The 23833-nt window shown below is 49.5% G+C and overlaps 1 protein-coding gene across 2 annotated transcripts in view; it reads right to left on the reverse strand.

The window, feature by feature from the left end:
* The window catches only part of CASQ2 (calsequestrin 2), a 48051-nt gene extending 25063 nt beyond the window's left edge, over positions 1-22988 (reverse strand). Inside the window, exons 1-3 of one of the 2 annotated variants that reach the window (XM_075000556.1) lie at positions 22558-22987; positions 3973-4057; positions 1111-1211 (exon numbers count right to left, since the gene is read on the reverse strand). In XM_075000556.1, the coding sequence (XP_074856657.1) occupies positions 1111-1211; positions 3973-4057; positions 22558-22833 (462 nt within the window). In that variant the 5' untranslated portion in view covers positions 22834-22987. Of the gene's footprint in view, positions 1-1110; positions 1212-3972; positions 4058-22557 lie in introns of both variants that reach the window. The other variant, XM_075000557.1, reaches the window with a different exon arrangement.
* Between the last annotated feature and the right edge of the window lie 845 nt (positions 22989-23833).

A 23833-nucleotide genomic window follows, 5' to 3' on the forward strand; every position in this document is an offset into this window, starting at 1 on the left:
CCCTGCAAGTCCATCCTGACCCCTTATCCCTGTATAACGCTGATGGATGAGTCATCCTACAGATGAGAAGCTGAGGACAAATGGGATACAGGTATTGTGGGCCTGCTCATCTTATTTACACTACTGTGAATTATAATACCATCCAGGCAGGAAGCTGTTATAAACCAGACTCTGCACCATATCTCTGGCTGTCAACTTCTGATCTCCCGTAACTTACGCTGGTTTTATGCAGAGGCACAACTCTTACTGCTGTCCCAGAAAACGAGCTGCTGGCCCCCATCACAATCATCTCTAAATAGGGCCTGCAGCTCAGTCATTTGCCCAGCTGAGGTCAGGTCCCTCTTGTCTGTGACATTACAAAGGAGGGGGTAATGAAGTCATGCATAAAAGGAGTCTCACTTGAGATGGGGATAAACAGCAGGATTTGAAGCCCTCTCAGGAAAAATGAGTGGCCTAGTGCTTGTAGTAATGTCTGAGGTAGGCTGGATGGAGATCTGGTTTACTGATGAGCTCAGGGCTGACATACAGTGTTCCCTCATGATACCTCTTTGTGTACTGGCAGAAATAGATGCCATGACCTTACAGGTCCAAGTGTCACAGACCAAATTCTCTTCTCACACTGAAAAAATGTCATGGTTTTCATATTTCTGATCCTGTCTAGTGATGGTCAAACGGGTCACTGCAAGTAATTTAATCACTGAACTGAGCTGTTTTTAGTGCCTTGCCTTTGAACACATTTGGGTTATCACTAATTTGTTCTTCTTTCCAAATCAGTGATCCCTTTGTGCAAATTCCCATTCGCAAGTTATTCACTGTTTGTGACATGTGCCAGTCACCTAAATCACATGGCATTGTTTCTTCCTCCCTTATTGGATGGCTGAACATTATAAGCTGGAGGAGGGAAATCCAAGAGACTCCAAGATAGCCGTGAACACTTCTGGTATCAGCACTGGTGGGCTGTCCTCTTGAAGTTTTCAAATTAGAAAATTATATCTTTGCAGAAAACCAGACAAGAAGGGGATTGCAAATAGGGCTGACACTCACTTGTGGTGAACATTTTCAAAAACATTTTGGAAATAGTTGCCAGGTTCTGATCTTATCTGTGCTTACATCCAGGAGGAATTCCACCAAGACATCTGCAGCCAGTTCCCCATCAAATTCAATCACCCGCTCCTCCTTAAAGATATAGACACTTCCTTCTTCATCCAAACCTAGAAGTAGTGAAAAAAGAAACACACAGCATGTTCAGTATGCTACAGAAAGGGTTAATGGTGCAATCTGGGAAAATAAGATTAGCAGCCCAGCAGAGTATGCCCACTTGCCAGTGAAAGTTCCTCATGGGAAACTAAACTGATCTACCTGCTGAGAGATACCACAACTGGAAACAAGCCAGATGGGGAACTCTGGATCATTTTTCTCTCAGGCATGGAGAATGTTCAGTTTCTGACTCAGACATGAGTTTCATGACGCGAGCCTCTTTCCCTTTCAAGGGCAAGATTTTTGCTAAGCAAATAACAAAAATAAAAAATTGCGGGTTCTAAGAGGCATCCCAAGAGTAAACACCCCAGAACTGTCAGAAAATTGATTTGGATTCAGAGCCATGATCTGGATTTCCTGGTTGTGGTTGGCTCTCTACAGATGGCTGAGCCAAGTCTATATAAAATAAGAGCTAGCCAATGAGCCAAGGTGAGTCTCAGGCTCTCTAAAGCTCACCTAGGTCTAGCATATGTTCATGTGGCACCAAGTACAGGTTGAACCTCTCTAGGCCGGCACTCTCTCATCCAGCAACATCTATAATCCGGTAAGATTTTACTTAGCCGGGCGACCACTTATCATGGGTGTGGCCAAGTTTCCTGTGATCCCATGAAGTTTGTTTCCAGCCACCAGCCCTGGCTCTCAGTGTTCTGTGCTGGTATTTAGCTCTAATTTACCCCTCAGTGTCTAAGAGCCCAGTAAGCAGTGGGATTGCTGGCAACGTTCGAGGAGACAGTACTGACCTCCTGTGGTGTGGCAAATTCTCTCGTTTGGCATCAGTCAGGTCCCAAGGGTGCTGGATTAGAGAGGTTCACCCTGTATACAGCTAGATCCCAAAGTGCTTCACAGACTGTAGATAAAGATAGCCACTTCTGAGGCAGAACACAGCAACCTCACACCTCTATAGGAGGCCATCAGTTCTAATCCATTTTAGGTGAGGACAGTGCTTAATGGAGCAGGAGCAAGACCTTTTAGAGGGGGATCATGACCAGTGTTCCTTCTGTTTTTCTCCATCGAGGGGGGGCGGAATACATGCTGCTATGTGTGGGTTGCACCACCAGTAGAAACACACACTGTGGGCGCTCTGCTAATCAGCTGGGCAGCATTTGAGTCTCTCCTGCACGACTCCACTAGTGCTCAGTATAGTGGGAACATTAATCACAGCAAGTCTAGGGGCCCCGGGGGCAGACGAGAACACTAGGGGTGACGAAAGTAGCATGACTCCAGATCTACCATTCACAGTGTAAATATGCTCCAACAACCACAAAGTAATACAATGACTGGCTTCTTGAAAGCCAGTCCCACTCCCTCTCCTCCCCTAATAGCCCCTAACATAGAGGACCACAGAAGTGCTCACTCGTACAGAGCCGTCGGCTCAGGAAGCAGGCTACAGAACGAGGCTATTCTCCTCAGTCCTTCTGGCATTCTACTGAGGCTTGGTCTACACTAGGCAGGTGAGTAACTTGCAATTCTAGTTACAGCAATTGCGTAGCCAGAATCAACTTATCTGCAATCGACTTACCTGGCTGACTTCACAGAGGAAGGTTGAGGGGAGGAAATCTCCCGCAGACCTCTCTTATGCCTTGCAATATCGAGGAGTACAGGGGTCGACTGCTGACCCCAGAGAGTTCAATTTTGCCTGTCTCTACCGGGCGCGCAAAATCAAACTCCAGAAGATCGATTCTGACTGAGTTGATCTTCCACATAGTCCAGCCGTACCCTCAGCTGTGATACATGCAGCCTACTACCAGTGATGACTCCCACCCCAAGCAGGTCTTGGCTCCCTGAAAACTGGGGTGCAGGAAGGAGAGCCCTAGAAAACCACCACCAGGCCCAGAGTAATGGAGAAAAGAGTCTGAAAAGAAAGATTAGGAGAGAGGAAATGGACAGACAATCTAGTCACCCTGTCTGAGCACAGTCATAATGGGGGGGAGGGAATCATCTGGGAAGAGCTTGGGGGGTGCTAGGATACTGGATGGTTTCTTGGGGATTGGTGATGTGCTATGGAAATGTTCAGCTCTATGTCACAGCTTCAAGTCTGACTCAGTGCAGGATAGACTGCATCACCGTGACTTACCACAGCGTGGGGCTGGGTCAGCCATGCCCTGTAACGTGAGGTGCCCCACAATACCGTGCAGATGTATCTCCCACCAGGGCTGCTCACATGCAGGCCACACCCTAAGCATCTGTGTGTAACTGCAGCCTGCCAGTGACCCACTGGCTCTCGCCGGTTGGGTTATACTGCAGGGTGATCCCCCCCCACACACACACACCCAGCCCAGTCCTGCATTTCCCCCGAGAAATGGATGTTCTGTACTGCCCAGCTCTCTCCAGGACAGCACAAATATATTAAGTCAACTATTCCTTTAAAATGGAATTGGACGTTTGCTACCTTATCACCCCTTTCTGATGGCCTGTGAATCTCATGCAGCTACCAGAAATAGCAAGGACTGGCTTCTTTGTTGGCAGTCTCAGCCAGGAAGCAGAAGCAGAAGCAAAAGCAAAAGCAAAAGGAACGCACCATGGATTCTGAACTCCTGTCTTGTCTTGACACCATGAATGATTCCCTTAGAAGGGTGGGGCAGTATGCGTGGGGAAAGCTGTCACCACCGTTCTGTCCTGTGGATAACCATCTGGCTGCCCTCTCCAGGGCTGCTGGGCTGGTGCCTCACCTGTGAGCTCTGTGCACGGCTTCAGACATTCAGATACGACACTTACCCAGCTTTTTGGCAAGCTTTGCATCTTTCTTGGCATCCACAAACCCAAAGCCAATATTTTTCGGTTCCAGGACTTGGGCAGCAAGCTGTAAGTGAATCCAGACACGAGCATAAATTACATGAACAGAGGCCACCCAACTACCCTGAGTGAACCTGCTTCAATACCAAGCTAAAATCCCCTCTGGTCACAGATCCCTGGTTGTGTAACCCACCCAGGACACCATCAAATAAGCACACCCCATACACGATGGGGACCCCCTCCTGGAAGAACTCTTTCCTGAATGCCCCTTTTCTGGCCTTCAAACAGTGCCCCAACCTCACCATCAAAAGCAGGTTCTCCACAGACCAGGATGCACCAACACAGAGTGGCCCCAGACCAGGATTCCCTCTAATTTTTTCCACCCATGGGCAGAATCAATTTTGTTATGTGCACTGAGGCATATACAGGTGTGTACCACCAGTAGAAACACATGATGCCAGCTGAGAGTGTCTGTGGGTGCTCTAATCGGCTGGGCGACAACTGAATCTCTCCTGGGCAGCTGCCCAAGCATGCTGCTTACAGCTAGGTTTCCCAACCTAATGGGTCAGGACCCAAACATGGGTCACAATTACATTTCAAAGGGTTGCCAGCTGGGCTGGGCAGCTCAACAGGTGGCTACTAAGAAGCCATTCATGCTCCTGAATTGGTTCTCACTTCTTAATTGGATTAACAGCCATCAGGCAGGTAAGCTAATCAATCTAATTGAGAACCATTTCATTGGCAAAGCAGAAAACTGTGTACCTGAGGAGCAGCACCCAGCTCAGGTAAGGTAGGGGCCTGAGTTTGGGTGGGAGGGAAGGAGGACGGACGGACGGACGGACGGACGGACGGACGGACGGACGAACGGGCGGGCAGAGCTGATCAGTTCCCTAGCTTCCAGCCTCTGCAGGAGATGGGGTTCCCCCAGACACCAGCAGGGTTCCCGCAGGCCAGCTTCCAGCTGTGGTGGCTGGGGTTCCCCCACAGCCCCATCCGGGGTTCCCGCAGCTGGATCTGCCAGCCAGGGCTCTGCCCCAGCCGGCTTCCAGCCATGGGGGTTGGGGGTCCCCCCCCCGGCCCCAGCTGGCTTCCAGCTGCAGAAGGTCAGGGTCTCCCTCCATCCCTGGCTGGGGTTCCCACGGCAGGCACTGCTGGCCAGAGCTCCATGCCCCAGGCAACTTCCAGCTGCCGGGGTCCCTGTGCCTCCCCTAGCTCCTGGTAGTTTGTGAGTGACTCTGAGCTCCTGAGTGTGACTCCCCTAAGCCCTGAGTTAGACACCCTTACCCCCTGCAGCCCCTAAGTGATCCCAGGCCCTGAGTGCGACTCTCCAGCTCCCTCCCATGCCTAAGTGTGACGCTCCCAGCTCCTGAGTGTGACTTCCCTGGCCCCTGATCATGGGGTTTAAGCAGGGGGAGCAGGTTGGGGATGAGTGTCTTTCCACCACCACAGCTCTGACTAACTATAGTAAATGTAGTGTTGTTATTTTATTACTATATTTCCCCTTTTCTATGAAATAACTATTATGAATATGTAAATATGAGGGGGCACAATTTTATATTCTTGCCTCAGGTGTAAAATTAGCTAGTTATGGCTCTGCCTCATCCCTCCCACCCTATTTTTGAGTTGCCTTGGGCCACCAGGTCTTCCTGAATTGTCAAAGTGGGTCCCTGTCCGGATAAGGTTGGGAACCACTGGCTTACAGGGAACACTGCACCAGACCCTGCCAGAAGAACAGAGGGAAACTCTTCAGACATAGCTCCACTGCTGCCATGGTCAGCACCCTCCATAATCCACATTTCAAGGACCAATGGTCCAGCACTTTTGGAGTAGCTAATCCTGTGCACGAACTGCCCCGATACCCGTTATGGAGGTGAAGTGGGACAATCGTTGTGCTCTCGAAGAACTCACACAGGAAAATGATAAAAAAACAACGCACTCCATCACCTGTAGTTGAGCACTTTTCACTGAGAGACCACTCTGTGCAGCGGCCACTGGTGCGAGGATTGCGGAGGGGGAGGAGGGGCGAAAGCACCGGACTAAACCCCTGCCAGCGCCCTTCCCCCACCCGCTCCTCCCATGCCCCTCCCCAGCCTTCCATGCCCCACTCCGGCCCCCACCCACTGCTTGCATAGCATACAGGGCAGTTTCCCCTCCCCTGGAACAGTGGGCCCTAGGAGTAGCATGAGGTAGGATGCTTGGACGGTTCTCATGCTGTGCCACTCTGGGGGAGGCCCCCGCCTCACTCATCATCGGAAGCGGAGTGGCAGTGACCGTGGGTGCTGGAGAGGGGTGACAGTGGGAGGGAGCATCGCCTATGACTGTGTCTGACCTGTCAGATCTCATCCGCAAGTGAAACTTGCACAATGCCTTCCAAAGATGAACCTGGAAGCTTAAATTCCTAAGTCGGCTAGACACAAAATCATGAAGTGAACAGTCACTGGATTTAGGGCTTATTACAACAACCTGCAGCTCACTAATCCCCTCTTTTGTCCTATAACTACAGGACACTTTGCCTTAAATGACCCTTAGAATATGTGCTAACTACTTATGCTACATAGTCAGTTCAGTCTTGTATTTAACTATAACAATCTAATCACTAATTCCAGACAGGAGGAAGAGCTCTGAGTGGCTGAAACGCTTGTCTGTCTCACCAAGAGAAGTTGGTCCAATAAAAGATATTACCTCACTCACCTTGTCTCTCTCATGAATGCCACAAGGCAGCTAAAAGTCATTGTGACCAACCAGGAGGGCAAGATCATGACAGGTGACCCATATTCTGTTTTCTGGGCAGAACTGATGGGTGTATCATGTCACACGCCAGTTGTTGGCTGAGGTATGCTACCCATAGGTCACAGTGACTGGGTTTCATCCCACTTCCTTACAGAGCTGCGTCAGTTTAAGACAGTCTGTATTGCTAACCACTCCCAGATGCTCAGGTGTGGGGAGAAGGCTCCCAGCCCAAATCACAGACAGTGAAGTAGGAGGCAGAGCTGAAAAAAAAAATCTATTTCCATTGGTATAAAACAATAGCCTCCTGCCTCTAGCACCACGCTTTGGGGAATCCAGTTATTTTTACCCATGGATTTCTATTCGGGATAAGCACAATAACATTTGGAAACTCAGGGGCCAAGTTCACTGCAAAGACAAACTGTGCCCCAGTCTCAAGACACCTCCAGGGAAAACAGAGATGCAGAGAGATTAAATGACTTGCCAATGGCCACACAGTTAGCAGTGTCAGACTAGGGCAGAGTCGGGTGGAAGCCTGAAAAGCAGGCCAAAGCGTTGTCTACTAGGGTAGCCCACACATCGGTCTGAATCTGTCTCTCTTGCTGCTCCACTTGGGTTTTTTCTGTCTCCCACCACTCTCTGTCCCCTTTGTTGCTGTCCTGAATGTACCAGGAGCCCAGGACAGTTCAGAGCAACCATGCTGCAGCAGTTCAGGAGAGATGTGGTGCCGACGGGAGCAGAGAGTCATGATGGCCCCAGATCCAAATCACCCAGTCAGAGCAACCATTTCAGTTGATGACCAAGACCAGCTGGATACCCACAGCAAGGCAAACAAAATCCCAGCACAAAATGCAGGCTTAGCACAGGAAACGGCTCCTAAGCACAGCCTGCTCCACTTCAGGACCACCTCCAAGCCCCACCCAGACCCCAGTGACAAGCCTTTTTGACTGCAGATTGCCCCAGACCTTACCAGTGCTGTAATGACACAAAGAGGTTACAAAGCAGCTGGAAAGCCCTGCCCTGGGAGAACATTTCTGGTGCTTGGGACTCCTTGCTGTTTTGGGCTGCATGCTGGGGGGCACTCCCACATCTCTGCTGTCACAAGGCAACTCACCACCACAAAACCCCATGGCTCTTTTGTTTGCTCGCTAGTATTTGAGGAACAAGAGGACCCCAGGAACAGAGCCACATGGCGTGTAGGAAATGGATGCCCCTATTAGGGCATGGCTGCCTTCCCTGCCTCCAGACGCCACCACAGGACTAGATAGAGAAACAAAACCTCCAGGCAGATTGCGGCATGATTTATGAGTGACGCAGGCCCATTCCAGGGCCCAGCATTGTGGGCACCCTGTGTTCCCCACACCCCGTTGCCAGGCTGGTTTGAATGTCACACAATAGGTCGGAGCCACTGGGCACATGGAAATGCAGCATGCTAACCTCCCTGCTATAAATAGTCTGTGTCTGAACCTAAGGGTGACAGGAAATTAAGGAAGATAAAGGCCAGCTATGGATCCGGAGTCTCTCGTTAAGGATACACAGTTAAGTCGTCATCATTCATTGGCAACAGTTCAGCCCAGTGCCAAAATTTTAGGGCCAAACGAGGGCATTTTATTGGCAGGAGTTGCTAGAAGCTTTGCCTGGGCAATGGCAAATGCATTTAATTGTGACGTGTTAGTTCTCTTTGCCCCTTCCAAAAACACATCCTCCTAAACCTGCACCCCACTTTTTTACTCTTAAGATCTCTTTCCCCACAAAATATATCCTAGATTACCACCTCCTTTTTACAGTCAGACTCCCCCTTGGACTGAAGGACATCCTCTTTCCCTCTTCTCACTCTCTTCGCCATAACAATATGCCCCAGGTCAAGCCCCCTCCCTCACACCCCTGCTTCCATTCCCCCACAAGGATATGCTCCCAGGCCTGCTCCGGTGTCTTCATCCTGCCACCTCCCCTTCGTGGTGTACCTAGACATATAACCATTTTGATTTTATTTCCTCTACCATAAAACTTCCTAAGGCCTGTCATTGGTGGGGGCAGCCACCATTTTGTCAGGCAGGGTAAATGCAGCATGTTACAAAGGAGGCATACACTGGGCTCTCTCTCACAGAGACTTTATTTTTGTTCTTGTTTTCCTTATTTGAAACAGATGGCAGACTGAAAGTTAATGGTTACTCTCTGTATACAGGAAAACTTAAAAGAATTCTGGCATACTGGAATACGCTGTTAGAGCACTTAATTCTTATTTCCCTTATTCTACTTGCAGTAATACTGACCGAGAACATTGATCTCATTAGTTAGGTGTCCCGACTCCTACCCTACTGGTTCAGAACTCTGGTCCATGTAAATCAGCAGTCAGGGTCTGGTAACAGCCACTGCCTAATGATTCAGTGTAAGATTAAACCCTTTTCAGGTACATAGCTAGCCAAGCAGAGGTCCGTGGGGAAGAGGAGAAATCCCTTCCCCCATGCTATGATGGGCTGCCTATCCAGAGAACCCCTTTGGCGGCCACAGGACTGGTGAGTGCTGGAGTATGAGATTCCTGAACAATACCCAGTTATGGTAAGCAGATTGCCACAGTGAGGATGTTTGATAGACCCAATTGGTTTGATAGACCAATGCCAGTTTCCTCAGCTGTGAATCCAGCACTTGGACCCCTTCCTGCCCTGTGACCAGAGAAGATCACTGAGGTAAAATATGGTCAGTCCAAGAAGCACAGACTATGGCTGTTACTGGCCAAACATTCCTTCGTCTCACACTGAGACCTGGGCAGGCGGATGTAAAGGCCTTGAAGTGAGCTCTAGAATGTCTGCCCATCTTTTGAGGTTTAAACACCTGCATATGGGGAGAGGGGTTTGAGAGCGGGTGGGCGACTGAGGGTGTTTGTGTGATGGGCCCGTGAGTAGATGTACATGTATCTGAGCGCTTGGGAATAAGAGCGGGTGGGTGAACAGAGCTGAGGTTTTGCACAGGGCCATGGAGTGGGCAGCCGGGTGAGTGTGTGACTGTGAGTGTGGATGGTTAGCGGTAAGCATATGTAGAAAAATATCAGGGGGAGGATCAGAGTCTCTGTGGTGGGACGGTGAGTGTGTAGGTGCGAGACAGAGAGAGAGTGTGCATAGGTATATGTTCGGAGTTTGTAAGGGAGAAGGAACAGGGTATAGCTGGAAGTGTGTATGTGTGATAGGAATTGTGTGTCTGTGTAGGTAGGTGTTTCTGTGAGTGTACGTGTGGTGTGTGTGTGTGAATGTAGTTTTGGAATTTGCTGGTCTCTCTGTGGGTATGTGTGGCTGGAGGTGTATCTGGGAGGGTGTGTATGTGTGTGCCAGCGTGAGCCCTGGGCAGAGAGCTGTGCTTGCAAGCAGATGGCCCTGCTGGGACAGTCGTACTGAGATAATGCCAGGCATGCCGTACAGCGTGTGCCCACGGGCGCCATGCCAGAGTCCAGCGCTGGGGAATCTCTCTGTAAGGCCAGCTGCACAGGAACTGACCAGCATGACTGCCCTTGCCCTGACCCCTGCTGGGTAGAGGAGCCTGATGCATTGTCTAGGTAAGGACTTATCTGTGCCACGGCATTTGATCCACCATCAAATATCAGAGCACGGAGAATGCCAGAGACACAGCACATTGGCTGGCTGCCTCAGCCTCATACAGTATCTGGCATTCATGTATCCACTTACAGTATTTTCTGATTCCAGTGGGATTTGAACACAGATAACGTTTCTGACCTCAGCAATCCTGTCAGCTCAGGATGGGTGGGAGGGAGTGGGCTGTCATTCATGAACATACCACCTCCTCTCCACCTTTAGAATCAAATCCCTGGAAGACTTGGCCCACCCCAGCCCTTCTCATGGTGTCTGCTTCAACCGCACAAAATTTGGCTTCAACAGCTGCACGGGCAGGGAGAGGCGAAAGCCTGGCTTGGAAAAACTGGACCTACCTGGTCGTGCTAGATGGACCCGAGGTGCAGCAGGAGTTCAAGGCAAGCGGGGGTGGATTTGAGTATGAGCAAAGCAAGGGGACTCTCCATGCTCCATGTTGCATTCTCATTTGGCAACGCACAGTCCATCTCTCTCCTATCTGTACTGTGCCTACATAACTTGTCCTTCCTCATAGGATCTAGGTGCTGTGCACAGCATTCAGTATAGCAGCTTTGTGTTTAAGTAGGCTCTCCTTGTCCCACTATTACAGCCGTCCCTTAAATGGGGTGATCCTGTTGTTTATTTCTATGTCTTGCTACTCTCACTGTCATCGTGGGGGGGCCTTCTCTGGGGGTGGCAAAATTTAGACGTACCCTGATTTACAGTCATGGGGAGTTCCAAGCCCAAGAACTTGTTCTGCCAGTCAAGAGTCCCTGCCTCCTCTCTGTCAGGTAGAACAGCCCTCTGGTTCCCAGAAGCTATGGTAGGCTGTGAACAAAGAGGTGATCTCTGAGTTAGTTAGGGTCCAGCCCATTCAGGGTGTCCAGGCAAGGGATGTCTGGGGATCAAGGGATCTGGGATAATGGACTAAGGGAAGATCACAGAAGGTGTTTTTTAGGTAACTGTTGTTATCCGAGTGTCCAAGAGCACCCAGGAGTCCAAGGCAATCCCAGCATGTCATCTCATATTCTGCGGAACTTAAGAGTCATAGCTTCTTCCACTTATTTAAATCATGTTGTGTTCCTATTAGCATCGCCTCCATCTACCCTGGGGCTTGTGTGGACCAGCTCCAGCTTCCTGCAGCCTTTGGGACAACAAGGAGACAGCATTGTGTGCATTGTATGCAAAAGAGCCACAGAGAAGGGTTTTCCCATCACGTGAAGGCAATGAAGCTCATGGAGCCTCACAAACTGCGTAAGAGGCTGGCAGAGATGGTGAGTAAAGCAGCTGACAAGCCAAAGACAGTGGGGATTGAACTAATGAGGAAGGATGTTGCTCATCATGGGCCTTCAGCATGTGTTGGAGAGGAACTAGTAGAGTCGGCCCAAAGAAATTCCTTCCACACACGTAGGCAAGTCAGAACGTCTTGGTTGATGATGTCAAAGGTCACTGAATTCTTTCCCAGTGTTTGCCTGGTGGGTTTGTCCATGTGCTCTGGGTCTAACTGATCATCAGATGTGGGGCCAGGAAGGTTATTTCCTCTGGAACCAAAAGTGGATTTTTCACCTTCATCTGCAGCACGGTGTCACTTGCAGGTTTAAACTGAACTAAATGGTGAATTCTCTGTAGCTTAAAGTCTTTCACCCATGATCGGAGGACTTCATTGACTCAGCCAAAGGTTGTGTGTCTGTCACAGGAGAGAGTGGGCGAGGTCCTGTCACTTGCAGCGTGCAGGAGGTCAAACTAGGGCAGTGTTGGGCACCCTGTGGCTCATTGGGATTCCATGTGCAGCTCATGAAATCCCTCTTGGCCACCTTCTCCAATGCCTCTCATGCACTGGGGCCCTGCACATACCTCCTCTTTCTCTTCCCTCCCAGCACTTCCAGAGTGCCATGAATCAGCTGATTTGTGGTGTTCCAGCTCTGAGAGGGAGAAGGAGGAGCAGGGATGGGGCAATTCATGGTGCTCCAGAAATATGAGCATGGGAGGGAGAGGAGTAGGGACACGAGGTGCTTGGGACAGGAGGCAGGAAAAAAGCTGGGCAGGGACTTGATATGGTAAAGTAAGTGTAACTGTTTGTTTTATTATCTGAAGCTGATAACAGTTCTATTAATACATGACTGATTAAAGCATTTCTACTTGTTTTCAAATATTCAGCATGACTTGCATTAAAATATTTAATCTTATTCTTGGGGTCATGGTTAGTGCACGTGACTACTTTCAATCTTGTGTCCCACTGAGGTGAAGGAAGGCCAATCTCTAGCTCTCGACACCTATCACTGGACAAGATGATCGTGAAGGTGTCTTCTGACTTTAAAGTCTGTGAGTCACTGACAGCTGGAATACCAGCAGCATGAAACTCTGTCTCCAGGAAGGACATTTCCCTCCCAGAGCTGTTGGCACCTAAAGGAGAGCTCTCCATACTGACGTAGTCTAAGGCCCGGTCTCCACTAGATCTTAAAGTTGGTTGTAGATACTCAATTCCAGCTATGACAATTGCGTAGCTGGAATCAATTTATCTACGATCAACTTATCTGACTTATTAACTTATCTTATCACAGAGGGAGGTTGGCAGAAGAAACTCTCCCACTGACCTCCCTTTAATCTTCATGAGAATGAGGAGTACAGGGGGCGACTGTCAACTCCTGATAGTTCGATTTTGTGTTTCCCCACGAGTGCAAAATCAAACCCCAAAAGATTGACCCATACCAGGTCACTCTTCCGGGTAGTGAAGACAAACCTTTAGGCTTTGGAGCTGGCACCTTTTGGGTGATTAATAAGGCCCTTGAGGCTGTTTCCAAAATCACTGGACACATAGGAGCAAAAGTGACATTGGATAGACTAGAGGAGGAGCAGCGAGATGTGTCCTGTCTGGGCAGCCTGTAAGGAAGGCAGTTCCTGAAATCGGCAGCAGACCCCTGTCTTGTCACTTCGCAGAGTAGGGTGATTATACTTCTGATCTGATGAAAATACTGCGCATGCTGAGGCTTGTATTTGATGCCAGTTTTTTCCCTCAGATGGCCAAGAATCCTGGGGAGCAGGGGTCCAGCCCTGGGGAAATCTCAGGTTTGTCTGCTTCCCATTGTAGGGTGGGAGCTTGTTTTGTGGCCTCAGTTCCCTTGACTTCACTTGGCAGGGCCCCAATGACTGTAATGCTAGCATTTCTCAGCCCTGCCCCCACTACCCAATTGGCAGGGATGGGGAGGACCAATGAATTTGTCTCTCTAAGAGAGAGCAAAGGAGTGGACATCTACTCAAGTGGGGCTAAGAAAGGCCAGATGGGCCAATTAGCCTGCAAGCTGGGAGATGGAGGGCCCAGAGGAAGGCTCTTATTAGTCTAGATAAGCTCACTTTTGTGGGGAGGGAGTTGAGGGGAGGGAGAAGCTGCAGAGAAATGTCTGGGGTCGCTCCCCAGGGAGGAGGGAGTTGTGAGGCTGGCAAGTACAGAGAAGGGTGGAGAGCCAGCAGGTGAGGAAACCCTCTGGGAAAAGGGAACAGACCTTGGCTTCTGATAGCGGCTCCCTGAGCTGGAAGCTGGAGTACAGGGCTTGGGTTCTCCAGCCAGCTGCTTAAGGATTTGGCCCTGTCGGGCAGTGAATGGAAAGACTGACTAGGGCTATGTCTCCACTCCGAGATACATTCGATTTTTAATAAATTTGATCTTTTAACCCCCTTCTTATGAATTCGAATTTGTGTCCACAAACCTTCTAGAAATTGGACCCATCATTTTTCCTTGTTGAGTTTCTGCATCCCCATTGCCCTGTGCAAGTTTGACAGCGTGAGCAATGCATTGTAGGTACCGATCCCACGGTGCCTTAGCCCCAGTTACTTGTGGGTGTTTCATGTTAGAATCCCAGGCTGCAAAGCACTGCCCCAGAATTCAGAGGTCCCAGTAACAGAATTTATCCCTCCCCCCAAACCCACCTGTGTTCCCTGTGACGTGCATCCTCTGCAGACGTTGGCATAGTGGTGGGCATCTGTGCTACCAGCCCTGTCCACCCCCCTCCCGGTTCCATCAGCTGCGTGTCTGGACCCTTATATTTGCAGGCCTGGGCGCTGCAGAATCCTAATTCTAATTCAATCAAAAATTCGCGTCCTTCCTGTGACCTTCTTCCTGCTCACCTGGATTCAGAGCAGCGGAGAACGAAGCGGCCATACATGGAGGGTCACCGGGTAGCTTTGTGGGATACATACAGGACACTTCTGGAGGCCAATCAATTGGAATTAAAGACATGGTGCTTCCCCACTAGCCTTTATTCGAAATGTTAAATTCAAAATCGATTCTATACCCATCCCATAATACCGACATTTTGTTATCTGTACAGGGCTCACTCCTTCGAGCTAATGGTACTTAGTGTCTTAATGTCGAGCTAACGCCTTTAAATTCAATTTTATCTTGTGGTGTGGCTGCAGCCTAAGTCGACTGGTAAGAAAAGACTTGGGCACCCCCAAAGGGGCAAGTGAGCACAGTGACCTGGCAGAAGGGCCAAGTCATGAAGAAGGAGATCCAGAGCTGCCGTGAGAGAGAGCAGCAGCAGAGCATGCGGTGAGCACAAAGGGACCCCAGTTCCCCCAGGCGGTGAGGAGTGGGAGGCTCCGCTAGGCCTGGACTGAACCCTGTGAGAGGGAGTTGGCATTGATGGCTTCCCTGGTAAGCAAGCAGAGCCTCTTGTCCAGTCTCCATAGCCAGCAGAGCAAGAGACTGGGAAGGCAGGAGGGGGAAGTAAGAGACAGCCCCCCAGGGCGCTGTGTTATCTCTTCACGGTTCCCCTGGTATCCCTGCCCTTCCCAGAGTCTCTTGTAAGCTACAGCATATACCAGCAGTCAGGACCTGGTGGCCATTTAGGGTTGCAAATGCTCGGAAGTTTTGTTTGGAGCAGTGGCCTGAGATCTGGCTGTTTTAGTCTATGTTTCTAGTCCCCAGGCAGCCACTCTCTACCCTGCCCCGGCACCTTTAGCACTAGGGTGAGGGGGCCAGCCTGAGCATGAGAAGGAGCCAGAGTTTACCAGTGTACATTGCCAAAGAGCCACAGTAATACGTCAGCAGCCCCCATCAGCGCCCACCTACTGATCAGCCAATCAGCACTCCCCTCCCACTCCCTGTGCCTCCTCCCCACTGCGATCAGCTGTTTCGCAGCGTGCAGGAGGTTCTAGAGAAGGCGGGAGGGGAGAGAATGTGGCAGGCTCAGAGGTAAGGGCAGGAAGGGGCAGGACTTGGGGAACTGCAGAATCATAGAACTGGGAAGAGCCACAAGAGGTCATCAAGTCCCGTTCCTTGCGCTCATGACAAGACCAAGCACCACCTAGACCTACCCTGGCGTCCAACCAGTTCTGAAGCAGTGACCGCTAGAGTGGCTCCTGCTGTAGAGAACTAACTGCCTTATTCTGAAAATATATTTATTGTTCAGGTCAACTAGCCACACTCAGCCAGCCAAACAGCCACATGTGGCTAGTGCAGGGGTCAGCAACCTGCAGCTTCACAGCCAAATGCGGCTCTTTAAGGAGTCACTTGTGACTCCAGGTCCTGCCACCACTGACTCCTCTAGCAGCTCTTTTCCACCTGCAGCAATAGCTGGGCTCTGGTGCCCAGTTGTCTCTCTATTGCATTTGTCTTTATAGCTGGTGTAGTGGCACTCTGGGGCTCTTGAGAAGTTGTACATCAGAAAGCCCCCTGGGCTTCTAAAATCTGAGTCTGGGAGTGTTGCCAGGCAGCGAACATCTGGGGTGGGGCCCAGCTGAGTGGTTCCTGGGGGTCAGACCCTCAGGCACCAGTACCAGAGAGGAGCCTCTAACCACCCAGTCCCTTTTCCCAGCTAGAATCAAATGCACAGGCCACTTCATGCTGAGGCTCCCCTCCAGATGGCTGCAGCCCCTCAAATCAGAAAGCAGCCTTGAAAGACAGAAGGCCCACACTAATCACTGTCGGCAGAGCCCTTTCCCTGGCTGTCGTGTCCCCCCGCCCCACCCACCCACACACACACACACACGCAGGCCAATGGATTTTTCTGCTAGTGATCCCCCCGCCAGGCAGCACTGTGGCATTAATGACTCACACTGGAGTATCTCTGCCCCGTGGAAACTTGATACACTCTTCGGATGCCTCACAAAAGGTTGAACGTTGTTCCATTTGTATTTTTATCTGAAGTGGGCATTCCTAATTTGAAGTGAGCTCTCAGGCAAGGCACGGGTTTCCAGCCATGAGGTGAAAGGACCCCGACTGGGGTCCAATCCTGTCTCAGGATGATTCCCACAGAGTGTATCTAAGCTCTCTGGCACATCATTTCACTGCTGCCCACCAGCTTCACCGGGAAGTTTTTCTGACTAAGCCTGGCACTGAACATCCCTGTGGAGTTGGTTGTGCCATTTATCCCTGCTGGTCTGCCTGTCTAGTTGTAGTATATGAAGCCATCAAATACTGCAGAACACACAATGCACTTGGTCACTGCAGCTCACTTCACTCTGTTCTCCAGGCTTGGCTAGTTCTGAGCTTCCACAAACCTCTGATACCCACTGCCCATGCAGGGTGTAAATTCCTGTCTGTCTTTAACCTGCGCATCCCACTAATGAAATTCATAGGATCAAAAAGGCTGAGTCTTTTCCACTGTCCCAAGCCCACATCTCATGAGAACAGCTGGTGAGATTTCAGTGCCATCCAACCCAAACACCAACTCTTGTCCCATATGGGACTTAACCCTGACCCCGCACGTTAACCCTAATCTAGTGTTGGATGAAAAAAACCTGCCTTTTCATCGCCATTGGTTCTAATGCACTAGGAGAGAGCTAGCTAGCTCATGGGAGCTGACTTCCCCCCGCCTCCCTCAGCATATCATCTAGAGCAGGGGCGGCCAACCAGTTAGAGATGAAGAGCCAAAATACCTGTAGATAGAGGGCAAAGAGCCACATATTATATATTTATTTTATCTATCTAATATAGATCTAGATAGATGGATAAATAAAAATAAATATATAACACATGGTTCAACCCCCACCCCGAGAGCTAGGCACCCCCAGCCTCCCTGCTCTAATGCAACGCCTGAAACTTAATGGAGCTGCTTCAGCTGCCACCCGCTTTTCCCTCCAGATGCTAAGGCACAGGTGCAGAGCAGCAGTAAGCAGTCTGGGTGGACAGTGTCAAGCAGGAGCTGCATTTCATTGATCAAAGAGCCTCATGTGGCTTGAGAGCCGTGAGTTGGCCACCCCTCATCTAGAGCATTTCAGAACTGGACAAGTAAGTTATGGTGTCAAAGTTGTTCTAAGCAGCCCATGTTGAGTGTAGTTGAGGGCAGAAGACCAGTGTGCTGCTAGACCTATTCTGGAATGGGAAGCACCATGTTCCTCTTCTATTAACCTAAATAAGATTAGTTTGTGCTAGGGCAACGCTTCATGAAACTTCAGCCAGCGAGTGCCGCTGCTGTGATGCTTAATGTGGTCAGACCAGATCAGACTCTTTTACACATGTGCACACGGTGCTAGGAACAAAGCAGGGGAGTAGGAATGAAGGACTTGCCTAAATGCAAGCTGCTTGGTCAATATTTTGTTAAAGCCTTCCATTTTAGAAGCAAAGCCGCTAATCCCCCAGATGATGGTGATCATCCTCCTCCTCCTCCTCCTCCTCCTCATCATCATCCTCGTTTGTTTATTCCTAGGGATGGGTGCTGGCCCATGGGAAGGTAGAATGATTCAGTTTACAATGTTTGCTGTAGGGATGGGGCTAGAAACAGGCACCTCAGCAGGAAAGGGACTGTGAACAGACAGAAGAGAAGGCAATGGAGAAGGAGAAACAGGAGGAGGTGAGGCTGGGCTCCCAGAGAGAAGGAGGGGAAAGGGAGTGTGCTGAGGGGAAAGGGACAGGAGAGGGGATGTTTCTCCCCTCAGCTTCACCGTACTGCTCCTCTTCTTTCCTGTACTTTGCCTATTGAGGCCAGACCTTCAGTAGGGGACAAAACGAATGGAAGAGACACAACTCCAGCTATCGGATGAAGTGAGTCTGTGCTCACGAAAGCTCATGCTCAAAACTTTTCTGTTAGTCTATAAGGTGCCACAGGACCCTTCGTTGCTGTTACAACTCCAGCTATGCGGATTGTGTGGCCGGACTCGATGTACCTTGCGTTGATTTTCTGCGCCACCCCCACAGCGGGAGGACAACGGGACAAACTCCCCCACAAACTTCCCTGACTCCTCGCAACCACGGTGGCAGCCTGAGTGTTTGATTTCATGCAGCCATACTAGGCAGGTTCACTCAAACTCCAGCAGCCCAACCACCAGCATGTCGGCTTAGCGGTAAGTACAGACAAGCCCTTAGACCGAGACCTCTTCAGGGAACTTTTTTGCTGACTTATCTGGGAAGCGCCTCATGTAACCCAGTGATCAGTGTGTGTTGTGGCCCCAGTCCACAGAAGACACATGTCTGGTCCAGCCATAACCCCAGAGCCCTGCTCTTCTGCTCTGTTTGTAGACACTAATATTCATAGCGCTGAAGGTCTTGGGTGCAATTAGCCAAGGTGGCAGCTGTTACAAAAGGCTGCTGTGGGCGCTGTGCAATAACAACAATAGTACAGTGGGTGGGGAAGGGTAGAGCGAGAGAGAAGAGCCATTTAGCCAGGGCTTAGAAAAACCAGGCACACAGCCGTCCCATCACCACTCCGGTGCCTTTTGCAACAACCCCTGCCAGCCCCTAGTGGCACATTTGGCCAAGCAGAGACAGTGGCACAAAGGCAGAAATGAAGCTGCCTCAGGCAGGGAGAAGAGCCCCAGTTCTGGTTGCTGCTTCCCTGCCAGGTGCCACATCTGAGGCCACTGCCCTTGGGGGAGCTGGCTACAGGGGAGTTGTCAGGCAGCAAATGCAGGGGTAGGTCCAAGGCACTGCAAGCTGCCGAGGAGTACCTCCTCCCTGCCTGCACCTGGGAGAAGCAGCGGCTGCCAGAGAACAGGAGCCCTCTCCACTGCAAGCCAGAGGACTCCAGACCCCAGCGCAGGATCCCACACCATTGTGGAATCCTGGTGAGGGAGCCCAGTACGCTCCAGCCTCCAGTACAGGATCTCATGGCTCACCAGTGTGGGAGCCCAAAGAGGCAGTGAGCAATTCCAATGCACCATCATTGTCCGTGATGGTGCTAGTCTTCTTGGCTGTTTGGCTTTCTAAGCTGTGCCCACGGCCATCGTATGGCAGCGTATGAGCTTTGCGTGGACATGGTTTGGATTGTGGGTGGAACTTAGAAAAGTCCCACCCCGAGTTTGCTCTCTGAACTAGGGAGGCTCCAGTATAGGGAGACAGGATGGGTGTGTGCCAGTTGTTTCTAAGCCCTGGCTGAATGGCTTTTTTCTCATGCTCTCCCCACCACACCCCTCTGCCCCTACCTCCAGCTGTTGTTTAACTTCAGGCTGTTGGCCACTTGACCCAGAGACAGTTACCTGCACAAGTTCTACTTCAACAAGTCAAAGGCGCATTTTTCTCACCCCCACCCTGAAAATGAACATGTCAGCCTGGGCATATGTGATCAGACGGTGCCGATGCCTTTGCAGATACACAGAGTGGTGCATTGTGGCTTCCTGGAAAGTGTTTTATGCTCCAGTCTGCTCACTGTGGACACATTGCAGCAAAGTACTTAAACCTGTGATTAAGTTTAACCGGGTGCATACAGGCTTCTCTGGAGCAGGGTCTGTCTCTGCCCACCTTGTAACGCTGTCTTTTTTCCTTCCCAAACGCTTATGTGGCATCACTACATTGCATTAGAAGCTGTTTTCCTGCTTAAGCATACCCCACCGCAGGGAGCACAAGAAAACCATGTCCTCCCCACTGCCCCCAATCAGGAGCTGAGAACTAGCGCTGGTTGAAACAGGGATTTTCCATCTTACAAAACATTTCAGTGTTTTTTTTAAAATCTCAGTAAAAAAAGGAAAGGCCATTTTTTTTTACAGATGGAAATTCTAAGGAAAAATTGTTCAGCGAAGTCCAGAATGCTTCAACCTTTGTTTTTTGTTCAATTCTGTTATGTAAAATCAGCACTGAATACAGATATCATTTGAAATGAAAAATTGAAACTTTCCCTCCTGAAAAGGTCAAAATGGGAAGTGTTGACATTTTCAGAATGCTTTTCTAATGCATTTCCAGATGAAATTTTCCTGAAATCGAGCCAATTTCACATTAAAAAAAATCAGTTTAGTGAAATGGTATTTTCTGAGGGAGATGCTTTTAGACAAAAGTTTCCCAACCAAGCTCTGCTGAATATGTCACGCCAGTATGCTCCTAGCCCCCATCAGCCTGGGGGCTCAGGGAAGCACTCCCTCAGCTCCTGTCTGGTATCCAAACATTCTATGAACAGACAGACAAGGAACTCATGAAAGGGGTCGGTCCGCAGCCTTACAGGCTGATCTCCTATATGCACAGCACACAAAGCAGCAGTATGTTCTGCCCTGTGGATGTGCCACAGCCCTGTTCTACAGGAACTGCCTCTCGGGATGAGGGGAGAGGTGAGTCAGTCAGTTCTCCCGGGCCTCACTACAGGTATTGCTGGCAAGGAGGGGAGACGTGACTGCAGTTTTGTGCTGTGGACACTTGTCCGCTGAGAACTGAAACAAAACCCACCAGCACTCGGGCTAAGAGGCAGATTCTTCAGAGTATGTTTTGAGTGAGTTTTATTTTGGCAGCACGCTGAGTGATTGTTCTTTCCAGCTGTGGTACTTCTATGGCCCCATCATAGCACCTCCTATTCCTTCAAATATTTATCTTCACAAAGCCCCTGTGATGTGCTATTGTATGTATATTTCACGTGGGGAACTGAGGCACTGAGCTTAAGTGACCTGCTCAAGGTCACACTGGAAATCTGAAGCAGATTCAGGAAATGGAGACCACATCTCCTGATTCCAGAGCTAATCATCACCTATCATTGGACCGTCCCTAACCAAAAAAAAAAAAAAAAAGAAAAGAAAAGGTTCTCACATACACATTTAATAAGATGGCCAGTGACAGATTATTATGGACAGACCTTTGGCAGAGACTAACACCTGTAATACGTAATAGACACTTTCTGTCAAGTCTCCATAAATATATATTTAGTAATCAATTGCCATTTATGTAGCACATAATAGCTACCCTATTAAATAGCAATGCAATTATAGCATCAGTGCAGACATCTCAGCTCGAGAGCTACAGCTTTGTTGCCCAGCTGTTAACCCAGATTTGCAGAACTCTACCTTCTCCTTCTCCTGGGGCAAGTAATAGTGTTTTGATGGATGAATAAAACCTCCTTACTTTTTCTGCTACCTTCAGTGTTAAGCTGTACAGGTAGATGCTGAATCTGGATTAACATGCTGTCAGGACAGAGAAGTGGGTATGTTTTCTAGCTTTCAGTTGCCATTCTGTTAGGGCACAACACAGTTAAACTCCAGATCTGGGAAGCAAAGCATACTTGTCCCTTCTTTACTTCTTTCTTTTTTGCAGCTGAGACCCGGAAAGCCACCTCAACAATGGTGGAAAATGAGTATCTAAAATTTCTTTTTTTTCCCCTCCTTGCATTTTGGTGCCTACTCCCCAACATGACCCAGTAGTTTACAGGTGCCTTTATGACCAGGAGTCAATGCTGCAAATCTACCATGTAATTTTTACTTCATTCCCCTTTAGAAAGGATCAGCTAATCAGAGCCTTGCCTTGGTGGGTAATTAATCACATATTCTCCAGTTCAGAAATGGATGGTTTATACTGAAGAAACTAGCATGACACAGAAGGACTCCAAGCAGGTGATTGCATGTCAGGGGAGCACAACGGATTAAGCTTGGCAGGGACTGAGAACTTTTAAACAAAAGGCAGACAAGTATTGTCTTTGTAGAACTAATTAAGGGCTCAGAGAAGCCCCTTTAGCGGGCTAGAAAATTGGGTTCAAGTCCACAATATAAATGGGTGAAATGGCTTGGATAACATACAAAGTGACCTGAATATTTGCCCTGAGTTCAAAGTGGAGCCTCAAATCTTTCCAGAGATTTGGGAAAGGCCAATCATCTTGTTTTCTGTTGCTTATGAAGAAGGAAATTTCTTAGTTAAGAAGAAATGCAGAAGTTCTAACAGCAGCCCTGGAAAACCTATTCTCGTGAAATTTCGAGACCCAAAGGTTTCAGCTGAATTCAGCACCCAAGACTTTGGGGATCAGTCCTACCTGAGTCCTTCCGAGTCCTTTCCCATGACTAGCCTCAGCGCCTTCAAACTGTGCTGCTGCGGGACACCTTGGCTGAAACCGGTGTGCAGCCAGACGCATGCACCAGCACTTACCTCCAGTACCATCTCCATCATCTGGAACTGCTTCTGAGAGACCTTATCAGAACCCACAGGCTCATGGAAGAGCAGGCAGAGCATGTCATATTTCTTCAGGGCCTGCTTGTAGTTCTTCTCATTCAGGTCGAAGACCCGATCCTTCCCATCGTAGGTGGGGAAGTCCAGTCCCTCTTCTGCCCTGCAGCAGAAGAAGAGGTAAAAACCTGCCAGTAGCCAGCAAACTACCTTCATTGGGAGACAGCGTGGGGTGTCTTTTCTTGTATAGCTGAGCATGGCAGGGAACAGAGACAGCAGAAACCAAAGGCTCAGGAGGAAGTTTGAACTGAGTGTGTGTTTCTTCTGCCTTCCTAACAATCAGTGCAGACTCCCCAAAGCCAGTGGGAAGCAGCAGACTTTGCGATCCTGGGCTGAAGACAAAGAGACAGACAGGAGAAGCTGTGAGGCCAAGCCCTGGATACCTTACATAGCTCTGTCCAGCTCCTGTGTCATTAGGAACTCCATTTTTAGGAAGCAGTTGTTTCAGGCTAAAAATAAACCCTGCAATGAATAAAAAGGACAGATATGACACCATTGAGGGACTTGCTGGCACTCTGCATCATCTGAGCGAGGGAGAGGGAGTGGAGGATGTTGAGATTAGGAGCAAGGCAGGCAGGCGTTTTCCAGAGAAAGGGGAATCAAGGCACCATCCACTTTATTAGGAGGTTAAAAATAAAACAGTTGCTGGGACACCAAGGGGTATCTTTCCTTCTTGGCACCGTGGCTCATGCCTAGATATCACAGTAATTAGGGACTGATCAATCAGTCTTAAGGATATAAGTGGGATTAAATGTTTCATGATAGTGATTCTGATTCAAACTTCAAGGACAAATTCTTCTCCTCAGGCTCCAGGGAGTAGAGACAAGGGAGGACTTGGGGAGTTTGCCCCTTCTTCTGAGATATTAAGCAAAGGTCGTTGCTGAGGTTCAGATCAGCCACACACTTGTCCTATTTCAGTTTCTTCTAGTCTCTGCGGAGATTCATGGGCTTTGGTGAAGCTTGGTCCTTACCATCTCCTGGATACCTGTGATCCTGGAAGACTTGGAAACTTACCTTGCCTTTTCAGGTGCCCAGAGTAATTAACATGCATCCAGACCCCCTCCCCACATTACTAAGATGTGACTGATGCATTCTGATGTCAAACGACAAGACTGGCAGGTCTGACTGCTCATGCTTTGTGCCCAGCAGCTGTGAGATATGGGCAGAAGTCAGGGATCCCATCAGGACATTGGACAGA

Source organism: Carettochelys insculpta, chromosome 1, assembly GCF_033958435.1.
Source record: "Carettochelys insculpta isolate YL-2023 chromosome 1, ASM3395843v1, whole genome shotgun sequence".
NCBI classification, from domain to species: domain Eukaryota; kingdom Metazoa; phylum Chordata; order Testudines; family Carettochelyidae; genus Carettochelys; species Carettochelys insculpta.